At 37.6% G+C, this 24,158-nt stretch overlaps 1 protein-coding gene across 1 annotated transcript in view; it reads left to right on the top strand.

Moving 5' to 3' along the window:
• Window positions 1-24,158, top strand: part of CTNND2 (catenin delta 2) — a 246,117-nt gene that overhangs the window by 17,629 nt on the left and 204,330 nt on the right. The window contains exon 3 of the mRNA XM_063299934.1: window positions 19,494-19,688. Within this exon, the coding sequence (XP_063156004.1) occupies window positions 19,494-19,688 (195 nt within the window). The remainder of the gene's footprint in view (window positions 1-19,493; window positions 19,689-24,158) is intronic.

Raw genomic sequence — 24,158 nt, 5'->3', positions numbered from 1 at the left:
CAGATTTGGTAGTCCTAGCCATGCTTACATAGAAGTATGATATTGCTGATTTCAGTGGGACTTGTTATAAAGCACGAAGTATATTTAGGTTTGTAGTCTTTGCAGTTGACCCTTAATATTCTTTTCATACCCACCATACTCTCCTTGCCAAATAGAAAATCCCTACTGAAGAAAGTTTTTCTTTTAAATTGAAACTACAGTATAGCCCTTGAATGAATATATGGTTTCTTACTTTAGCTGGTTTTGCATTCTGTTGTGCATAGCTATGCTACCAAATAGAATTTTAGAATGTTTTCTTGGTTCCAATAACATAAAAGTGTTTGGTAAGTGCTGTAGTTCCCATTCCTTAGGAAGCACCTGGTTGTTTAAAAAAAAAATTGCAATTGAAGAGCTGTTATTGATCTTCTTGGTAATCTGATAACTAAACTGTGTTCTTTTCAGTGGGGAATTTTTGCTGTTGTAAAAATCACTTGAAAGATACTGCTGTAACACCAGCTGTCATGTTCATGTGTTCTCTCATCTGATTTATGTGGCTAAATGTGGCACTTAAAAGAATTAGTTGGGAAGTGTTCTACTAACACCTGGCAGATATTCAAGCAATTCCCTTTTTAAAAAAACAAAACAAAATGGTAGTCAGCAACCCTTTTTAGCATTGTGCTGTGTTACTATAAATTGAGACAAAATAAAGAAACAGATTCATTCTCTGAGTGTATTTTTCTAATATCCCACTCTTCAAATGAACTAGATCTAATAGGCTGGACTGAGAGATGAGAGGGAAATCCTGGAAGAAATTATTGGCAAACTACTTCCATAATTCTGTCAAGAAAACTGTATGGATTCAACCACTAGGAATCAGTCTTGACTTGAGGGGATGCCCATATTTAATTATTTACTTGTTTGCATTGCTAATGACCTACATTTGGTGGTTCCAATTATATGTCCAGTTCTTGAGGCCCACTCAATAAAAGATACATAATATTATGATGATATAGAATGATCTGTGGGGTAGTTGTGGCCATGGTTAGTTCCAGAGAGTGGCAATATTAAGGTCGCAAGTTGAGTAAAGGGCATGTTGTTTCAATACTACTAAAACTTTCCTTTTCCAGAGAAGTGAAGAAAGTTGGAAGAAATGTGAATGAATGTTCAATTTATGTCCTCTACAGCTTATAGATGTAGGGCTGGTGGTATTTCTTGCCTAAGGATCCCCACAAGAGCTACCCGCCTGGGGTCCTAAAAGTAACGTAATTTATCTTTTGTATCGTATGGTTGAATACCCATTCTTCCTCTGTTTAGCATACAAAGGTATTATTTACTAAGCCCAGCAACTGATCCACTCACTAAATTACTGTTATCTAACCTGAGGCCATAAGACTAATTTTCATGTAGCCTTTGAACTAATCTCAAAGCCAAATGCAGAAAATTGGTTCAGACCTCTGCAAAGAGTGGTGACCTTTTCTGCAGCCTGCAGCTTGAAATGGAGAGAGCATAGTTTCAGAAAGAGAAAAGAGAGGTATCAGAGCAAATGAGTGTCTATATCCAATTTTGATTCTGGCCCCAACCACTGCTTGCTTCAGTCTCAGGCAAGAGACTACCCTGAGGGGGAGAAAAAAGATGGCCTGCACTGACTCATAACTGTCCTCTGCAGTTGTATCTGAGAATGCAAGGACAGCTTCTATTTGAGGTAGCAGTGATTGAAGCTGAGATGATTTGCATGTACTGCTCCATTGATCTACAATCTTTCAGTAAGAAGTGGGTTACTTGTAATAGTTACAGATTAGCCCTTAAAAAGTATTTTTGTGATCCTTTTTGCAGCGAATAAACAAAGCTGAGGCTGTAATTGTAGGTTTGGCTCATCAACTCCACCTTTTTGTTGTTGTTCTCATGCTGCGCTCTGCTTCCATTCTTCCCTACTTCTGTTCTTCCAAAGGCCTGGAATTCCCTTTTTAGCCAGTAGAGGGGGCCATGCAGTTCTTTCTGGGACTGCAAAGCGAGGCCAAGGCAGCTGGCAATCTAGACAGTATTGAGCTTAAAAGCAGCAAAAACATTTCTATATTTTCTAACTAGAAAAAGTAAACACACGTTAGAAAAATATGAATGTTCTAACTATTCATTTGATCTATACGTTCTGGATAGCATGAGATATGGGTCAGACGTCTTTAGGAATTTACAAATGTACTAAAAAAGTAAATTGGGAGAGGGGGAGAGATTACATTAATATACAAAGCAAGCAATATAAAAATGCCCCATGGGTCATGAAAATAATTTCCTTAAAGATGCTCATCTTATAAAAAACGAAAAACAGAGACTATTCTATCTAATCCCAGAGTAGGTGATTATATAATTGAATCCTTACCTGTACCATAGCAAGAACATGTGTTGTTGTGTTTCTTTGTTTTTTTGTTTTTTGTTTGGATAGAAGAGTTTGCTAACTCAGCAGAGACATATGGGAAAAATGCAAATCAACAGTTTTTAAAAACAACCCTGTTTGTCTTTGATAAGCAAGAGAAACTACAATTCAGTTTTGGCTCTTGTTCCTACTGAAAAGTTAGTGTGCTTGGAATCAGAAGATCTGAATGCTGCTTGTGCTTAAGTTTAGCTGTACTGTCTTTTCTGTTGTTTCTATCAACTACTGTTGTATTTTGCTTTTTATTGGAGAGTGGGTGAAAGTTTGTTCAGTGGGTAATAAATGTCATATACTGCATATAAGGGACCAGTTTTTGTGGACACATTTTGTTGAAGCTACTAATGAAAAGCAAAATTTTAAGTTTGGAATAAATCAGCTGTAGTTGCATATCTTTTTGTGTTCATTGATTCAAAGAAACTTGCCAGCCTTTAGGAGTAAACAGTCCTTTTCACAGTACTGGAGAAATAGCATCCCATTTCTTCTCATTGGCTTTTTCACATGAATGGTTTCTTGGCTGGCTTGTTTGTTGGAAAGATCACTGAGAAGACCTCCTTTTAGAGACTGGCACCAACAAACACCCACAGTCTTGTATAATGACGAATCTTTTCAAATGGATAACTAGGGCATCTTGACACGTTACTTGCTGAGCGAAAAAGCCTAAAGGTGACAAATAGATGTTCTGAAGATATAAATCAATAAAGATTAACTGCAGCTCTCTTGAATATTGAGTGGCAAACTGGAATTTATTGCTATTAGAAAAGGTGAAGCTCTCTTGTACTATTTAATTTTGAATTCAATATGGGTGTGATGTACCATATGCTTATAACATTGATCTGAGTTACTGCCACACATCCAGTTAATTTGTTCTGTAATTCCAACATTACCTAACACTCTGTTCAGAGTTTGAGGTTTTGTTTTGTTTTTTGTTTTTTTTAATCTGTTCATGCTATCAGAACTTAGCTGCAAAAATCTGGACAACTACTAGATGGGAGCAGAGAGTTTTCTGAATCTTTTTCTTGCCCTCAGATGGCCTTCTGGATTTTTTTTTTTTTAGCCCAAATCTGGTAGCCCTATCATTACATTAAAAAACTATTTTGAATTACTTATTTCCTAAGTAATCTTGAACATTGTACTTGATTCTACAATTTGGGTAAAGGAGAAGGGAAAGTAATAGTAACCACAAAATACCTTCTTTCAAAGTAGAAAAAAATAGTCTTGTTTCTTTGGCTTCTTTATTGTTGTCAAAGGTGGGTTTTTTGCTTTATATAAACATGCTAGAAATTCAAGTCTTGTCTGTTCATGATAGATTATGACATCTCAAGAGAGAAAAACTGAACAAGTCTTTTGTTTTTTGTTCCTTAGCACTTATTTAATCCCACTGACTAATGAACTCTTGAATCAAAGGATGTCTTTGTTAAAAACAAAACACTGCCAGATCTCTTCAATTAAACTCTTTAGAATCATGGTTCCAGAACTTAAAGGGGTGGGATGGGGATTCATTTAAAGGAAGTATTGAAAGAAATATTAATTTGCTTTTTTTACAAATAGGAACAGGGTTTTTCACAGCTCACCTTTAAAAAGAGATACAGAAATGTTGCTTTTCATCTGAAAAATTAGATCTCTGTTCCTTGTCACCTGAAGGCAGTGATACAACTTGGCATACAGTAACTGCTAACTTTTTAAACACTAAGTGTTCATGGCTGCCAGTTAACTCTGACCATCATATCTTTTTGAGTTACCATTTAGTGTGTAATTGGTAGGTATGAGTATAATTTCACAGGTTTGCCTCTTTGAAAATGCTGCCTGATTAGAAATGTATGCTTTTGTGTGTGGATATCTTTAGGCCACTTTGATATAGAGGAATTAGCCTTTTGCCACTTTTTCACCTTAGCTGTTTAAAACAATAGGTTTAGGTTTTGTGTTTGCATTTGTAATTAGTGTGTATATTCTGTGGATGTTGGGAATTCATGATGAGGCCCTTGTCAGAATAAAAAAATGTATGCTATATAGTTGCAAATATTCCATTTGTTTTTATTTACTGTGATGATGAGGCTGTCTACCGGACTGCCTCTCCCCAAGGGTATCTTCCGGTTCCACTAGGTCTGATAGGGTGGGCAAGCTTCAGGTCCCTTCCCTCAAATGTTGCCATCTAATGGGACCTGGGTAGCTGCCCCTGCCTTTGGAACACTCTGGCATTGGGGTGGTGTGAGGCTGGAACCCAGGAAGGTTTTTTATGGATCTGTAGGGATGTGTGGCAGTTCAGGGTGCTGAGAGTTTTCTGTACTGGTTTTTCTGTTTTTCTGTTTTTATAGTTTTTATTGTTGTTTGTGAGCCGCCCAGGGTTACGTTGTGTAAGATGGGCAGCTATATAAACTTTTAAATAAAAACATAAATAAAAATAAATATATTACTAGTTCAGATACAGAATTTTGGTATAGAAAATCATGGTTTATTGAACAGAAAATGAGTGTTAAGTCTGTGATCCATCCCCTTCCCTTAAGTGTCAGTTTTTATCATCTTAGTTTCATAAACTAGTCTTCTGTTTTGTCTATAACAGTAGGCTTAATATCTGTTTACTAGTTGAAACCATGGGTTATTCCTGGTTTCCAATTTCAGTTAGTAAGCTAACATTAAGCTTCAGTACTCTGTTTGCAGCAAAATGGGAAAGTGGTTTACAGTAGAGGACAGCATTTCCATTCTCTCAAACTAATACTTGCATTTTCTCCCACATCTTATGTTCTGTTTGCTGTAATGCTTGATGCTAACCTAAAACATTCATCAAAAATAGATTTGAAATATATCTGTTGTTTTAAAAAGCAAAACAAAACTGTAAATATGAAACCAGGATACTGAACATTTGTGTAATCATATTTCTTGAAATAAATATTTCATTGATCTGAGCAAGGGCTAGCTTTTAAGATATTTGTTTGATATTCTTGGGTTATACTTTTAGTGCTGAAACTGCTGTCAGCTGAATAAAATATGGTATATGGTTTGGCTTTAAAATATGCATTATCTCAATTTTACTGTCCTGTAAATAATCTCTTTGTTGCTTTCCTATTATCATTTTGGGACTCATTTCCACAAGTTTGTGAATGTTCTATACTTTGCAGATGAACTAGATTTAATGATTCATACTTTGTAATATTATATGTCTGTGTTTCTTGGTCAAGAGGTACTTTAGATTGAGTTTACACAGAGGGAAGTTTTTGTTTTCTTCTTCCTTTGCAATGTAAGACTTCAGTTAGGAAGTTTTCCCTCATCGCCATAGAAGTTCAAAGAAACCATGGTCATGTCTGGTACAAGAGCTGGCTTTGTAAAATTGTTAGTTATGGTACTGACCATTTTCACATGGTTTTCCTTCTGGCATAAACCTCAACTAGATTCACTTCGGCATAACTTTGCTTAAGATTAGGGTGTTATTTGTCACAAGGAAAATATATTCTGAATTTTCTGCAGTGGATTTATACCAATGGGTAAATTCTCCTTGGCTGACTATGAACTTGTCTTAGCATTTATGAACTTTTCTAGAGAGAATTCAGATACAACCAGTCTACTTTGAGGGGGCTCTGGCTTATATGGTTAGTTCATGTATGTTGATGATGTCATGGCCTTACCTATTTTTCACAGTGAATCTTCTTCTGTAGAGGCATTTGGAAATGTAATTGCACTCCCACATAAACACATCTAGTAACAAAACAATGCCTTAGATCTAAATGGGGTCTGTGTTTCTTTCAAGAAATAGTTAAGCAACTTGTCTTAATTATTGAAGACATATTTGTCAGAAAAAGATTACTTGGTTGGATGGTCTGGTCACATAGGAGTTTAATTGAAAATGTGGTTAATAATAAGGAAAAATTGCACATGTCTTCTGCAAAGTAACTTAATCATTCTAAATGCTATCTTTGCATATCCCAGTCTTATTTTAAATTGCAAACTGGGGAAGAATGCTTTTTATTTACCAGCTATCATTTGCATTATCTAGTCTGAAGGTATATTGTTCACATTGAATGAGGAAGGCAGTAAATTTGCTTCAATTTCTATCGTATGTGTCAGGCAAAGAGGCAGATACTCAGTGCTGGAAGAGAACAGCTGAGGTATGGCTGCAGCTAGGGCTAGTTCAGGAGTCATCAGTTATAGTAGACTCTGTTCTACCTGTTGGATTAACTGATCTATCTGGGTTATCTGGAGCAAGGCACTGGCAACTTGTTCAACAATCAGGATTAACGAGAAGGTCTGTTGCCATAGTTTATGCTTGGTCATTGGGTGAAGACTCTCCTTTCATAATGAGGAGTAAGGCATAGGCAAATCTTAACTGTCTGGCTTCTCACAGGCATGGCTTACATAAGCAACTCTCAAGACAACCCCTTATTTGGTAAAAATCTTGCAGAGACATCTAGGCTTTATTAGTTTCTTTATTATAGGCCAGAATGAAACTATATATGTATAAAAGTTTTACCTACTGCAGTACATGGACATCAAAGCTTATAGATAAGTGTATGCCCCTGGGTTTATATACTTGGTCTTCTCCTCCCACCTTTTCAAGTCAGTGGAAATCTGGACATTCTTTTCATGGGCCTGAGACAGGGACTGGCACTTGTTCAGTGTTTCTATATGATTCCCTCTGACCTGGGAACCGCTGATGCTTGCCTTACCAACTGCAATGGGCTGTGAGAATAGCCTTGAGAAAGAGGAGGAGGAGATGCAGCTAAGGCAGTGGTCAGAGAAGGGTAGTCTCAGCCCAGAGCAGGAATGGAATTTGAGAAAGCATCTCAGACTGGATCCTCCCTAGTTCTCTTTAGCATAAAGGCAGGGAGGGGGGAGGCACCTTCAGAGTTGCAAGTTTCTGTTGATGTAACCCTGTAATAAAAGTAGCTTTAGTATTCATGACTTTGGTGTTTGAATCTGGTCTACCTCAAAGTGCTGACACCAGCTTTGCTCTAATGGTATCTGTACTGTATTGTCATTTTTGCCCCCTCATGTAGCATATACTAATACACTGTTGCCCAAACCATTTTATTGGGTGCTATCAGAGTTCATGCACAAACAAATATTTCTTAATGGATCTTCTTGTAACACAGATTAAATTTCTGCAAGTATTTCCAGATTTAGTGCTCTGATATTCCCTTATGTTACTTATTAGCTTCTCCCCATTTTATGAGAATAGTATATGCTGTATGACTGTTCTTTAAAGAAGAAACAGAATGTAAAGTTACCTTCAAATTAGAGTAGCAAGCATGAGGGATAACTTGCCATCCTTTAGTTTTTAGTTTAGTTTTAGTTTTACTATTAACTTTTAGATCAAACTAATACATTTATGAATAAGGAGACATTTTTCCTGCTTAAAATATTAAATTATCTGTATTATTGTCAGTCCTCCCACGTAAACCAGACAGGAAACACTACCAAATGAGCTACATTAATAAAGTAGTTTATTGTTAGGCTACATTAACAGAATCTTGCAAGTCTGAAAGTACAGATCTCCCACCATCCCTTTTTACTGCCTGATCAGTTCAGGTAGATCCTTTCTAAGTTTCTTTCTCTGTTACTCAGTTGTGGGCTCCTCCCTCTTTTCTCTGACAGTTCTCTAGGCAGCATCTCTCCCCATCTTCTAAGGTCATTCTCACATTCCATTACAATTATAATGTTGGTTCTAGACAAATCTTCACTTCTTTACATGAGTAGGGAATTATTACTATCTTTTACCACCACTGGCAAATCCATTTAACATCTGCCCAAAAGATAACATGTCAGCTGGAGGACTCCACATATCATTCCCCCATTACTATTATCTTCCTGCAAAAAGGTACAGCTGTTGATAATCTTCTTCATATTGCTCTGAAAGGAACAAGTTCCCTGCTTTTACCAATTCTTAACACCAAGCTGCCCTCTGTATTAAACAGAAAGTTGATACGTTAAATAGTACATAATGCATCTGTTTTAAGTTGAGTAAAACTGTTAATATTGCTGCTGGCACGACTGAAAGGAAACAGTATTGTCTTCCTGTATAGAGATATCTGTGTTACGTTGCCATGTAGCTTTTCTGAAGGCTGGATAGTCTGGGGGTAAGCACTTCTGGGATATTTGCCTTACTTTTATTTTATTTTATTTTATTTGTTGGATTGATATGGTCACCTGCAGTATACAATAAAACCAAGAATTAAAACATTTTGCAAACCCATTAAAACAATAAACATGGATAAAACAAGACCACAAGAGGGAAGATACATACAGTATAACCAGCACGCAGGCTCCCTTTTACCAGGGGATCCCCAGGCTTGCTGGAAAAAACACATACACACACACACACATACAAACACATTTTGAGAGCTTTCTGGAAGGCCATAAAGCTTGGGGCTGACCTCACCTCAGGAGGGATGATGTTCCAGAGGGCAGGTGCCATGGCAGAAAACTCTCGCCTCCTGGGTCCTATGTGTTACTGAATTCATTTGAACTGTCATCAGGTAACTTTTCCCACTGCTTGTAGTTTTTGGGAAGCAATGTGTGCTTTTTTAAAGTTAATATCTACCAGCAAAAGCATTGATACTACTGAATACTTAGTTGACAACCCATTAAAAGTCTTGCTGTTGCCGCTGCCTGATTATTTCTTTTGTAATTCACAGGCAAAAGTCTTTATCTTGGTCCTAGGCAAGCACTCCTGCCATTTTACACAGATAGCCCACTTTATATATGTGTTACTTGTGACAGAATTGAAAGAAGCACTGTGGAGTTGTATGGGAATGACAGAATTAGTTTCTGGAAGCAGCGTTATCCACAGAAGTGGGGGCGTATTATCACTCTACCCATATGGTCTCACTGATCATATGTCATTTTTGAGGGAGATGGGCGGTGGCTAAATTTGATCAATCAATCAATCAATAAGGTGGTTATATTATATGATGTACAGAAAAAAGGGCATAATCCATGCAAAACATAATGCATTATTAGAAAATTTAGCCATTCAGAAAAAGGTCTGTGTTTGAGTGTTTATTCATAATATGTTATGGAACAAGACTGGGAGTTCTTCTAATGCTGAGAATTTAGTAGCAGATCTTTGGTAAGTCGTTAACCTGATTTGATGTATTACATTCTGTATTCTTCATAGTACTTCCATTTTCAAAGGGATAGTTACAGCTTTACCGTGGTTTGCAGAATCATGCTTGCAGTTACTAACACATTGTAAGATTTAATTCTGACTTATGAGATATTACTTTTTACTTAACTGTACAAGCAAATGAAAGGATCACTACTGATTGTATGTTTAGTATTTCAGATATTTAGTTTTTATTTAGTAATTATAGCACAGGTCAGATATGAACATAACACAAGAGCCAGCATTCTTTTACGCATTAACTTAATTTGATGGTACTATAGATACTTTCCAGTTGGTTCAGAAATCCTCACATTTTGACCTGGGTGCCACATTAGGTTCCCTTGTTATGTCTAGAACATTATTTTTTCCAATTTATGTAAGAATAATTAAAGTCAGACCTTACTCCAGCAATTTCACCCTTGGATGTCTTCCTGATTTCATTCCCCATCCTATCATGGCACAGTAGCTTATACGAAACTGATTTTTTTTGTTTTTGTTTTTTGGAGGGGAGGGGGGTTAGTGTCTGCCACTAGTTTTGTTTTAGTTTAGTTACCCTCTATTACTTTCTGGCTGCACTCTACTAATTTTCTCCACTCCATCAATTTTCCAATATGTCTACTATGCCTTTTAAAACTCAGCATTCCAACTCAACATATGGAAAACAGTTGACCTGCTCTATAATAATTTGTTGTACTCCCATTTATACCTCATGAAATTTAGTGGACTTCTGTTTTAGTTAGATTACTGAGTTCTGCCACCTGTGTTCTAGACCCTTCTGATTGGCTAAGGCCTCCTAGGAGGTTGCATGCAGTTGGATCTAAGCAATGGTTAATGCCTCTTTGCAGGAGGGGGTAGTTCCACCTGCCTTGAAGTGGTGTGCCTGCTTCCCAAGAGGCCGTTAATAGACCTGACAGTCTTGGCAACTTTAATTCACTCTCCAACCTTCCCTCTCTAGGGAAGATTGTTGAGAGGCTAGTAAGTCTCAGCTTTAAAGGGCCCTGGATGAAAGGGCAGGTCCCATGGCAGAAAAGGCCCTCCTTCTAGGCCACGCCAGATGACACTCCTTAGCCAGTGGTACCCAGAGTATGCCCCTCCTGCCGGATCAGGTATGATGAGTAAAAACAACTAGGGAGAAGCGGTCCTGTAAGTAATCTGGTATATTTAATCTCCAGATTCAAGGAATAAACAATACTGGGTAACCATCAGGCTTTCCTTTCCAGATAAATTATGGTAATCCACTGTTTGTGGAAAAAGATCATTGAAGTTGATGAAGAGTAAAACTGCAGTGGTGTGAACAAGCTGTTTAATTTTGTTGAAATCAAACAAGATATAAACAGCCTGTTAGGATAACTAGAATTTATCTGATTCAGCTTTGCAGAGCAAATGTCTTTTATGATCATTCAGGTGATCACTTCTTTTAGCTGCTAGAGCACCAAAGAAGTGTGTGTGTGCGCGCTTGTCAAAATACTGGGACTCTTTTGTTCTTGACACTGCTCCAAATCGAAAACATGCAAAAGATCTTACAAAAACACATTCAAGCCTTCTGCTTCTGCTTTTCTTTTTCTTTTCTTGCATCTAGAACTTTCTTCTCTTTCTGCTTGTCCCTTTTCTGATTTTTTGAAAAATAAATACTGGGAATTCAACGCTTGAATTAGTATCGCCCTGGTAAGCTTTGAAAGATACTTCTGTTCCAAACCATTTTTTCTTAAGTTTGGAAATTGTCATAGTGCACCACCTAGACAGTATGTGTTGCTGTCACCTGGCATTGTTGCCTGGAAACTTTGTGTCATCACTGTTGGATACCACTTCAAATTAGTATCTGACGTGGTGATTTACATACAGAGGCTCATGTCTGTATCCACTGGCTGGTATAGTTTCTTTTTAAACCCTGTTTTTCGCTTTCTAGAAATCATTTCAAAAAATTGGTGAAAACATTAGCTTGCTTCTCAGTAATGTACAGTTTATTTTTATTTAATCTTTACTGTTTTCATAACAATTACTGGTTGTTTGCTGGCTGGTAATTGCTGACTCTTTTTGTCACTTAAATACAGCTATGATTTTAAAAAAAAGAGAGAAGAGGAATAAACTTTCCACTGGTGCCTTGAATCTTATCATATTTTCAGTCTATTCACATTCTTCCACCCATACCACCTGCTCCTTAATTTATTTTTTGGTGATGAAATTTCAGAAACATGCTTCCAAATACAATGATGACAGTTGCAGAACTGGAAAGGCAATGGCAAAAAAAAACAACCCACCACATAAAATGTGTTATAGGTTCTGTGAAAGTTTTCCTTGATTGGTTCCACAGCAAAACATAAAGGGCATTACGAGTTGCTTGGAATTCTTACATGTTCTGAAAGTACAGAATAAAATGGAACAGGGCATGTTGTAGTTATTCTTCGAAGGGTACTTTGTTTTTTAAGCATCAAGTGACAGAATTATCATTTGTGGAGAAAACCAGTTTTTTAAAAAAAGATTTATTACTGAAAATTTAAAACATCTTGCAATTTGCAAATTCATATTTATGTGGTTTAAAGTTTATTTCTGCAATAACATCTTAATCCTGTCTTTTTCAAAATGGTGGGATCCATCATCCTTTCTTCTCTTGGATCTCTTGGATTCAAAGCTTGTTTTTAATCTTTCTTGCAGATAAATAGGGGAAAGTCTTCACAATTTGCTCCTATGAAAACACATCTCTAAGAACTATTGCTAAACGTTGTTAAAAGTTATTTTAGCAGAGGTGCTAACCACTACCCCTCATTTCCACAGTCTTTCAAGGTAACTTGTTGTTCCCCTGCTTGTTTTGAGCACTGCATGAAAAGATAAACAATTGACCAGTTCCTTCCTCTGCCTGCTGGTTATTGGGTCTCCTTTTGGGATCTCAGAAGAAGAGCATTTCCAGGAGGGAATAATGGCAGCTGTTGTTTGTCTCTCACATCGGCAAAGCACTCCAAGTTCCAGCACACCCTCAAGCCCCAGAGAAATTTCAGGACCCCCACTGTTACTTATTAATAACAATAATAAGGAAGGGTTTTTTAAATACTAATATATTCATTTGGTTACAGTGAAGGTAATTAACGAATCAAGAGTTCTGTAGCAATTGCAACCACATAGAGTGTTGATAATTTAGAGTGACAACCAAAATAATAAGTGATATTATTACATAGCCACCTGGTAGGGATCACTGCCTTCCTTTCATAGCTGCAGCTGTGGTACTGAGGTAAAACAGTAAGAAAACCAGTATCGTTCTTTGATTATCTGAAGCCATCCTTGGTCATCAAAGAAGTTCAGTGTGTAAATTTTGCAAGGCTTACAACTAACAGAATTAAGGGGGATAGCATCTTATTTCAAAGAATGCTAGCAAATGTGGTAAAATAGGAGCTCAAATTCAAATAGCCCCAACTTCCATGTGTGAAGTAACTTACCTCCATAAATCAGGCAATGGAGCATAATCTAAAATACCAAAACATTTGGAGTACGTTTTTTTTATTTCTTGCTGCAACACTGGTTACTGTTCTGTCTTTTTCACTAAAAGATGATATATTGGAAAAATATGTTTATAAGCCTCATTTCTATATTAAAAGTTAGATTTGCCAGTATGGGGCTGAAAACAACAGATGACAATTATATGGCAGGAAAGAGATATAGAAAACTCTCTTTGATGCAGTGTGGCAATCATCCATATTCTTGCCATCAAGAGCTAGCAGTCTTATTAAAACTTTTTAATTATATTTTGCTTAAATACAAAGTTGTTCATCATGGAGGGGAGGCAAGGAGTATTATGGACCATTATTACACTAACTTCAAGGCATTCTAAGATTTAGTATGATGTTGTAAATACCAAAAATATTTTAAAACACTATATGCAAACAGAAATATTGTGAGATATTATTATCTGGGCAGATTTTATGTACACACACACACTATATATATACATACATACATAACAATTTTGGAAGTCAGCAAGTTTCACCTACGTGTGTTGCCTCAGCAAGCTAGAAGCTTAACAGAAGGAACTCTTTTTGACAAGAAGGGCAGGGCTGTTCAATCTTTTTATATCCATGTGTACATGCTGAAGAAGCTCTAGAAAGAGAGAGAGCAAAACTGTTCTGTAGCAGGTGCCAGCTTTAACTACTTTGGGGAAATTATGATGCCAGTGGAAGGGTTGATTTGCAAGCTGTTTCACAGCAGTAATTCATTTCCAAAATTATATTTATATATATATATATATATATCTCCCCTTAATTTAGCAGTAGGAAAACATTTGTGATACGTTCAGAACAGATTCTTCTTTGTTGTCTTTCTTTGTTCTTGGCATTAGAAGTACAGTATTTTAACAAGAGATTATACAACATATTATTAATAATCTATTACCACAAGCCTTCGGATAGATTGAGGCTAGAGGTGATAATATTCAAGGTGTGTATCAGTTTTTACCATATGGCCTGACATATCTTAGCGCTTGAGTTAGCCATCTGCCACATAAACATTTTTACAATACAACTACATTTCTATGTACTTGAGTTTAGTACTGTGTGTGTTCAGATGTTAGCACCCTAGGATGTCAACATATTGCAGACATTATTCTGTCAGCTACTTAAATAATGACATCAAGAAATTATAGCTGTGTACTAGAGATTAATTCTTCATCTTAAAATGAAATAGCACTGTTAATGTAACTACAGAACCTCAGAGCTTTACACCCTTGTTAACTTTATTTGTGCAAAATAACTGATTCAATACAAGATTTCAGTTATAACTGGTAAATATTATGATAGTCTGTTTCAACATCAGTTTAGCTCCCTTTCTATCGTACATACAGTAACTGTTAAACATAGATCTTACATACTGCAGCAACCCAGAACACCAGAAAAAAGAAAAAACATCTGCACAGCATCTTCCAACAAAATGGATACGTGCTCAACTTTATCAAAAAGTGCCTCACCACCCAACCCACTACAACCCAACCAATGGAAACTATGAAAAGGATAACACTGCCATACATCAGAAACATACAGAAACCACCAACAGACTGTTACAACCATATGGCATCACCGTAGCACATAAACCAACTAAGACCCTTCAAAACATATTAAGCAACCCAAAAGACCCAATAGCCCAAGAAGAAAAAACAGGAGTTATTTACAACATACAGTGCAAAGACTGTAACAGCCACTATGTAGCACAGACAGGCAGAAGACTAGCAGAGCGCATCCACGAACACCAGCTAGCAGTCAGAAGACACAATGAGAACTCCTTAATCTCACAACACATGGACAGACTCAACCATAGTTTCAACTGGGAAACGGTGAGCATCCTAAACCAAGCCAAATCCAAAAACACCAGGGAATTCCTGGAAGCCTGGCACTCAGACAAAGCAGCCATCAACAGACACATAGAGGTAAACAACATTTACATACCATTCAAAAGAGACAATAGAAAAGCCAAAAGACCAGTACACTCCCTTACCAGCAATCAACACCCAGATATGCAAAAATCAACACTAGGATTAACAGCAGATGAACCATCAAACAGCACAATACACCCTAATCAAGGAACTATTAACTCAGGCAATCAACCAAGCAGCAAACAACAGCCCAATCAAAGAACTCTCAAGGAGAGAACAACACCCCTACCAACACAAGCAGGGCAAGCCACGGTATATAAACTGAGAGCAAGGCCCACTCCCTCTTTGCACTGAAGATGTTGCCTAGTCTGGCAATGAAACGTCTGCCAGAAAACAACAAGGCTCAGAGAGCATCAAGGACTCCATAGATCTTTGTTTGCCTTGCTGTGACTAAAAATGTATGGCAATAAAATGAATAAAAATAATGCATTTTTTTCTCTTGTTCTAGGAAATATATTCGTTATCTTGTTCTGAAAGTCAAGGTGTCTTAGCTACAGAGAAGATAATAGATTATTGGTAGGAATGGATTTCTGGATCCCTTTCTGTCAGGATTCAGGCCTGAACATGGGTTAAAAATGGCATAGATTACCCTGGTTACTTTCATTAGAGTTGGAGGGAGGGTGTGTACCCTTTTTGGTCCTATTAGACATCTTGGCAGCATTCAGTACAATCAAGCATGGTATCCTGGTGGACCATCTATGTGAAAGATTGGGAGTCAGAGACACTGTACTTCAGTGATGCTACTTCTGTGTGAAGTAGAAGTCTTCAATCATGAGAGGATGTAGCACTTGAAGCCACAGATATCCAGTGTGTTATTTTGGTGTTCTTTCCTAAGTTGTTTAACATTTTGAGAGGGCATACTAAGAATTCCTTCTCCATGTGAGATTTCGGGGGGATGGACTATTTGGCAAGCTTTCTCTGTTGTGACTCCAAAGCTTTGAACTCTGCCATGGAGATTTATGCAGCCCCTTCACTCTTGGTGCTTTGTAATGTCAAAACAACCTTTCCCACCAGGCTTTTAACTCTAGTTTGTTGTTTAATGGCTTCCATCTTGTGGTGGGTTGATTAACTGCTTTTTGTTACATGCTGTTTTTTTATGAGTTTACTCTATTGTACAATGCCCAGAATTTCCAGATTGGGGTAAGTTACAAAAACGGTAAATAAATTAAATACCCTTTATATATTTATTTTACCAGAAAACGTAGATGAGACATTACAAACTATACAAGATAGCTCTCCTTGCACATACAGATGTAGAAATCTTTTAAATTTAACATGTGTATAAGTTTATGTTTGTATGCATATCAGTCAAAAAATGAAGCATTTAACAGAACTGTGTATTTGTGCATGAAGAGAAACAATGTTAACCTTTTAATTTCAATAATAGATTTCTAATATGAGACACGCTCTGTGTAATCAATTGCATGTATAATCTTAAACTTAAAGCTTTTTTCCTTCACAAAATCTTATCCATATCATTCGATATGCTGGCCAGCCACAGCACATTGCAGGAGATTTGTTGAATGTGTTACTGGATGTGTACTCATTTTGCAAGAGGCTCTTACAGATCTGTTGAACCTGTATTAAGCTGAGAATCTACTTGTAAAAATAAATCCAGTGTCCTCCATGTCATTTAAGGAGATAATCCAATATCAAGTTCAAGCAACTTGCCCTTAAAAAAACTTACATAAAGATTGCAGAATACAGAGTGAAAACAATTTCCATAAGCTATCACCCTAGTGAAGTATCTTTCTGGCAGGTATCAGCTTTCAACTTACTGTATGCATTACTGAGCCTCATCGCATGATCTATGGCACCAGTGGGATACATGGTTTACACTGTTGGATCCTGGTCCAAAGTTACATTGAACTTAAATAGGTACCTAACCATGGGCATTAAAATAATAGCAGGTACCTGCTTTTTTAGGTAAATTTACAGAAGCTACATTTGCTTGTCGAGGACTGTTTTGGAAAGCAAAACATCAAAGTTGTATAGGCAGAAGGAGGGAAGACTGTATTGTCTCTTTCATTTTGCAACATGAACCACCAGCTCAGATAGTGGATCAAGCTGTTGGTTGGCGCAGGGATGAAAACAGAAGGGAGCAACAGTGAAAAGGGATCAGCCACTCTTCCAGAACTCTTGATACTTGGAAGTGTTTTCTCACCTGAAGCAGTTGACAATCAGGAGTCTAACCACTGCATTTTGTACCAATTGCAGTTTCTGGGTCATCTCAAAAGGCAGCTCCGCATAGAACACATTGCAGTAGTCTAGCTGGGCAATGATGAGGACATGGGTTACTGTCTTGGTCCAGATAGGGTTGTAACTACTATTCTAGCCAAGCCAAGCAAAGGCTGCCTGGCTTTGGCTTTTGCCTGCTATTTAAGCAGGACTCACAAGTCACAAACCAACTCTTTCAGGAGAATTGTGACTCCATCCAAAGCAGATGTTACAAGGTTGCTGCAATGTCTATTGACAACAAGCAACTCTATTTTGGTAAGATTCATTCTGAGCTTGTTTTGCCCCCTCGAGATCCCAACAGTTTTTAGACACTTCAGCAGCATCTCTGGTTCAGCCCAGGGTTGGGATAAATGACTGGGTATTACGGGCATATTGATGAAAACTTACCCTGAAGTGGCAAAGGATCTCCCCCTGTCGTTTCACTTGGATGTTAAATAATATGGGGGCAAGCACTGAATCCTGAGGAAGTTCATAGTAGAGTTCCAAAGGAATTGAGCATTGCCCACCACCAAGTAGAAATGGCCATTGAGATAGGAGTGGAGCCACCCTAAAACAATGACCCCACTCCCAACCTCTGCAGGTGATGCAGAAGGCAATGGTGCTGAATGCTGCTGAAAGATCTAGTAGAAGCAGTAACAGCACAATCCCCCCTTTGAGATCCTGACAGAGGTATTGACCAGAATGACTAATGCCATTTTAATGGCTAAATATTGTTTCTTTCAATTAGCCAGCAAAAGTGCATGAACGCAGGCATACAGCATTTTTCTTTCCATCAAGAAATCGCAGTCTGCCCTATCCTTATTCATATGCTATTAAGAAGGGATATTCCCCCAGTATTGTATTTCAGGATATTTCTTTTTAGAATCTCTACCTCTGTTGTATACATTTATCATTTATAAGTACGGAACACAGATCCAGTCTCCAGAGATGCAACTTTAAAAAAGATTGAGAAAACTTCCTTGATGAGAGATTACAGCCAGGAGCTCAGTTTGCTGCACAAAACACATGTCCACTAGAGAAGGCAGTCTTCAGTATTAAATTGGAGGATAGTCTTTACCTTCTATCATGGAGTGGAGTGGAATTCCTTGCCCTAGAGCGATTTCTTTTGTGGAGGGAAAGATTGTTTCTGCTAGGTTGTGCTAACAGATGATCATACAATTAGCTGTGCCAAAGTCCACTGATTTCATTTACACCAAAGCATTCCCCAGCAGAAATCTGTTCTCAGTGTTCTTTATCTACAGTGGAAAGCATTCTTAAACTTGTTCTGCTAGCCTCATGTCCCTGCAGTAGCTCCATTTCATCACTGTTTAATGGCTTGGATCCAGACTTTCTATAAGTGGAATTTCATTCACAAAGCACTTCCCCTGGAGGATAGGGAACGTGATGTTTATTTTGTTTTATTCTGACTCCTGCAGCTATCTGTGCTAAATGAGAAGCTTCTGTAGAGGGCTGGGGAACCATATTAAATGGAACTGGATGTAATGAAAAAGGAATAAATGAGAATTGTCTTTGCCCCCCCTTTTCCAATTGGATAGCCTCTAACGTATCTTCCTTATGTGAATGGAACTGGAGATGTGATAGAGGAAAAACATATTGGTGGAAACTAAAGGTGTTGGTTTAACTTAAGGTATAGACATTAATATTCATTTGAATGTTTGGTCCTTCATCTACCAAAAGGTTTCGTTGGTATAAAGCTAATCTGTTTTGGGGAGGAAAAAAATAAGTCTAATTGCAAGTGGGGAAAAAAGTCAGATTTGTGCAACAGACAGCAGAATGATACAGGCTGTGTTCTTGCTGATCATGATTAAGTCTTTTTAGTCAGCTTCCCAGTATCCTTTACACTGAGTGGCACTTCCAGTTTACATACTTTTTTTTTTAATGAACAGTTAAATCCATAGATTTGATCAAGGCTAAAGCCGCCATATGAATGGTGCCGAAAGCTAACCTTTCTCCCAGCTATCTTTTCAAGAAAAAGCTCTTAAGCATACATGCAGTTGATGAAAAAAAAAAGTTGATGAAAAAAATAGTGAGGCTTCTGCTGTATAGGAAAAACTCTGATTTGTGGCCACTCCTGCCACTGCATCATTTCCTCGAAAGTTGAAGTCTGCTTAACTGTAAGCTAATATACCTGAGCTACTACTGCCTTTTCATGTTATTTTTATTTCTTATATGGAAAATACTAATTTGTTTATTGGTTTGACTTTTTATTCTTTGCTTTTTAATTCCCAAAATTTTTTAATATAAATTCATAATATTAAGAATGTTCTTTATATTTTTAGAATATGTCTCTTTGTAAGTGGTCTTACGTTTTTTTCTCATAAAGGTTCCGGTATCACTTTATTTTGCAGCTGGATCCCGGGCTTCATACACAAGTCAGCATAGCCACCTGGGCTCAGAACTAAGGGCACTACAATCTCCAGAGCATCATATAGATCCTATTTATGAGGACAGAGTATATCAGAAGCCCCCTATGAGGAGTCTCAGCCAGAGTCAGGGAGACCCTCTTCAACCGGCACATACAGGCACATATCGCACTAGTACAGGTAGGTGGAAATAATCTGCAGGTTGTTTTGGTTCTTGCCTGGGTAGGTACATTGCTTTAAATAATAAATACTGTTACAAATATAGTAACTAAATTAACATCTGGAAAATTATGAAATTATAAGTGCAGCAAAAATTCCAACAACATACTTCTATTTATCTTTACCCTTTGCTGTCTAGCATACTTTGCTTGACTTTGTTAATTTGCTGAAGGTGCATAGAACATGACTCTTACATGTCATTAATAGGTCATTTACAATGGGATAGTTTAATAATTTGGAGAATGGGCAAATTAATTAGGCATTGAACAATTTCTTTTCTACTTCATGTATATATATATATATACATGCATGTGCTCATCCATTTATTAATTCTTTCTGTCACTCCATGTAAAGTAGCAGTGTATTAGAGTCAAGCTTTCAGAACCATTGATTCATTTGTAATGTAGAAATGCATGATCATATATCAGACATGTTGGTATACAGTTGTTAACTGGGGAGAGTTCACTTCAGACATGCAAAATAACTCCATATGTAAAAGCTCATGAACAGTAACCAAATCAATAATGGAAATTAATATGTGGAAGATATTAATCTCCCACACCACTCAAAACCAAAATAGTTTTTATATTGACATAAAGAGGATTAACGTTAGACATTATTGAACTATTATTCGTATTTATTTTATGTTTCCTTTATAATGTTGAAGTTTGCTCTCAGATCAGAGGAGAGCATTTGTAATACCAGAAGATTAATTTGATTCTACTTCAGCCTCATAATAATTTCATTTATAATTACAAGATTGCTTGTTTTCTTTTTAATATTTTGGTAAGTAATGTTGTATTCTCTGTGCAGCAGAATTGTTTGGGAGATCCAGATTTGGAGTGTATGGCAGTTCACTGATAAATATAAGAGAGTCCATTAAAAAAAAAAGTAAGGAGCCATTAGATATGACTGTCAGTGGAGCATAAAACAGGGACAGGACTTCAAAGAGAATCATGCTTATGTCCATGACAAACTAATATATTAACCAGTGATTAAAGAAATAAGTAGTTTGTGAGAGAAGTAAAGCTGACCTTAAACTTAAAGTAGGTTTATATCTTGTATATGGTGTAAAGCAAATGAAAAGATTTGATAAGAAGGGAAGGGGAATATGTTAAATTTCAGTTTGTTCCATTTTTTCTCAATATAGGATTATTGTAATGTTTGGAGGGAGGAAGTCTTTGTGGGGGCAGTATTGTTTGGCTTTTATCAACTGTATAATCAAAAATGTAATGCTTAATTTGCTACGATGAATAACTGTTCTACACTGAATGCAGTACAGGCTAATTAAGTAATAGTTTTTAAACTGCCAGTGCATCATAAAACAACTGTTTCTACATATCTATCTTAAGATTTACAGAATTAAATTACCCTGACACTATATATAAACCACCTCCAAATAGTCAATTTAGTATCTTCTCTACCAAAAGAAGCAGAGAGTTTTTTTTAAAAAGCCAGTATACATTTGAGAAACACACCTCTAACAAAATATGCCTCCAGTGGTGCTGTTCTTTGTATTATGTATGATGGGACTTTGTTAGAAATCAGTCCTTAAGCCTGTGCTGATGATTTTTCAGTCACACATAGCCTGGCATTTGCATTGCAGCAACTTATGAAAAGTGAGTAGGAAAATGCAGAAAATGGTTGCCTGCAAAACTAGTTAGTAACAATTCCTGGGGACTTTATTGTCTCTTCCTCCTGTCCATATTCCTGGCTCTGCTAGTTCAGTTGTTATATTTTCCTGTCTCTATCTTGCCTTGCATTATCTTATGCCAGTGACCTGGTCTGGATATCTTTGAGATTTCTTCCTTGCGGTTGTCAGCATAAGTACAGTTTATAGTTCTTCCATGCTTTTCAGTTTCATGTTTTTTCACAAACACTTCAGCCATCTCCCCAGAATTATACCCGCAACATCATACAGAGTATTAATATTCCAATCTACCCCATTGTACAATTTTTGACATTCATATTTTTAGAGTTTCTTGACAGCATGCAGGGAAATAGACTTTTTTTTGCTATTCTTGATTCCTTAATATTAGAGTTTTTGTTGTTTATTCATTTAGTCGCTTCCGACTCTTCGTGACTTCATGGACCAGCCCACGCCAGAGCTTCCTGTCGGTCGTCAACACCCCCAGCTCCCCCAGGGACGAGTCCGTCACCTCTAGAATATCATCCATCCACCTTGCCCTTGGTCAGCCCCTTTTCCTTTTGCCCTCCATTCTCCCTAGCATCAGCATCTTCTCCAGGGTGTCCTGTCTTCTCATTATGTGGCCAAAGTATTTCAGTTTTGCCTTTAATATCATTCCCTCAAGTGAGCAGTCTGGCTTTATTTCCTGGAGGATGGACTGGTTTGATCTTCTTGCAGTCCAAGGCACTCTCAGAATTTTCCTCCAACACCACAGTTCAAAAGGATCTATCTTCCTTCTCTCAGCCTTCCTTATGGTCCAGCTCTCTCAGCCATATGTTACTACTGGGAGTACCATTGCTTTAACTATGCAGACCTTTGTTGTCAGTGTGATGTCTCTGCTCTTAACTATTTTATCGAGATTTGTCATTGTTCTTCTCCCAAGGATTAAGCGTCTTCTGATTTCCTGACTGCAGTCAGCATCTGCAGTAATCTTCGCACCTAGAAATACAGAGTCTTTCACTGCTTCTACATTTTCTCCCTCTATTTGCCAGTTATCAATCAAGCTGGTTGCCATAATCTTGGTTTTTTTGAGGTTTAGCTGCAAGCCAGTTTTGCACTTTCTTCTTTCACCTTCATCATAAGGCTCCTCAGTTCCTCTTCACTTTCAGCCATCAAAGTGGTATCATCTGCATATCTGAGATTGTTAAGGTTTCTTCCAGCGATTTTAACTCCAGCCTTGGATTCCTCAAGCCCAGCATGTCGCATGATGTGTTCTGCATACAAGTTGAATAGGTAGGGTGAGAGTATACAGCCCTGCCGTATCCCTTTCCCAATCTTAAACCAGTCCGTTGTTCCCTGGTCTGTTCTTACTGTTGCTACTTGGTCGTTATACAGATTCTTCAGGAGGCAGACAAGATGACTTGGTATCCTCATACCACTAAGAACCTGCCACAATTTGTTATGGTCCACACAGTCAAAGGCTTTAGAATAGTTGATAAAACAGAAATAGATGTTTTTCTGAAACTCCCTGGATTTTTCCATTATCCAGTGGATATTGGCAATTTGGTCCCTAGTTCCTCTGCCTTTTCTAAACCCAGCTTGTACATCTGGCAATTCTCGCTCCATTAATTGCTGAAGTCTACCTTGCAGGATCTTGAGCATTACCTTACTGGCATGTGAAATGAGTGCCACTGTTCGATAGTTTGAACATTCTTTAGTGTTTCCCTTTTTTGGTATGGGGATATAAGTTGATTTTTTCCAGTCTGATGGCCATTCTTGTGTTTTCCAAATTTGCTGGCATATAGCATGCATTGCCTTGACAGCATCATCTTGCAAGATTTTGAACAGTTCAGCTGGGATGCCGTCGTCTCCTACTGCCTTGTTATTAGCAATGCTTCTTAAGGCCCATTCAACCTCACTCTTCAGGATGTCTGGCTCTAGCTCACTGACCACACCGTCAAAGCTATCCCCGATACTATTATTCTTCCTATACAGGTCTTCCGTATATTCTTACCACCTTTTCTTGATCTCTTCTTCTTCTGTTAGGTCCTTGCCATCTTTGTTTTTGATCATACTCATTTTTGCCTGGAATTTACCTCCAATGTTTCTAATTTTCTGGAAGAGTCTCTTGTCCTTCCTATTCTATTGTCTTTTTCCACTTCCACGCATTGCTTGTTTAAAAATAATTCCTTCTCTCTTCTGGCTAACCTCTGGAATTTTGCATTTAATTGGGCATAACTCCCCCTATCACTGTTGCCTTTTGCTTTCCTTCTTTCTTGGGCTACTTCTAGTGTCTCAGCAGACAGCCATTCTGCCTTCTTGGTTTTCTCTTTGGGATGTATTTTGTTGCCGCCTCTTGAACAATGTTGCGGACTTCTGTCCATAGTTCTTCTGGGACCCTATCTACTAAGTCCAGTTCCTTAAATCTATTCTTCACCTCCACTGCATATTCCTTAGGAATATTAGTGAGCTCATATCTAGCTGATCTGTGGGTCTTCCCTAATCTCTTTAGTCTGATCCTAAATTGTGCAAGAAGAAGTTCGTGATCTGAACTACAGTCAGCTCCAGGTCTTGTTTTTACCGACGGTATAGATGTCCGCCACCTTTGGCTGCAAAGGATGTAGTCAATCTGGTTTCGGTGTTGTCCATCTGGGGAAGTCCATGTACAAAGCCATCTCTTAGGTTGCTGGAAGAGAGAGTTTGTTATGCACATTGAGTTGTCTTGGCAAAATTCTATCAGCCTATGTCCTGCTTCATTTTGTTCACCCAGGCCATGCTTACCTGTAATTCCAGGTGTCATTTGA

Source organism: Candoia aspera, chromosome 3 (genome assembly GCF_035149785.1).
Source record: "Candoia aspera isolate rCanAsp1 chromosome 3, rCanAsp1.hap2, whole genome shotgun sequence".
NCBI classification, from domain to species: Eukaryota; Metazoa; Chordata; class Lepidosauria; order Squamata; family Boidae; genus Candoia; species Candoia aspera.
This window is presented reverse-complemented; position numbering and strand designations above follow the sequence as displayed.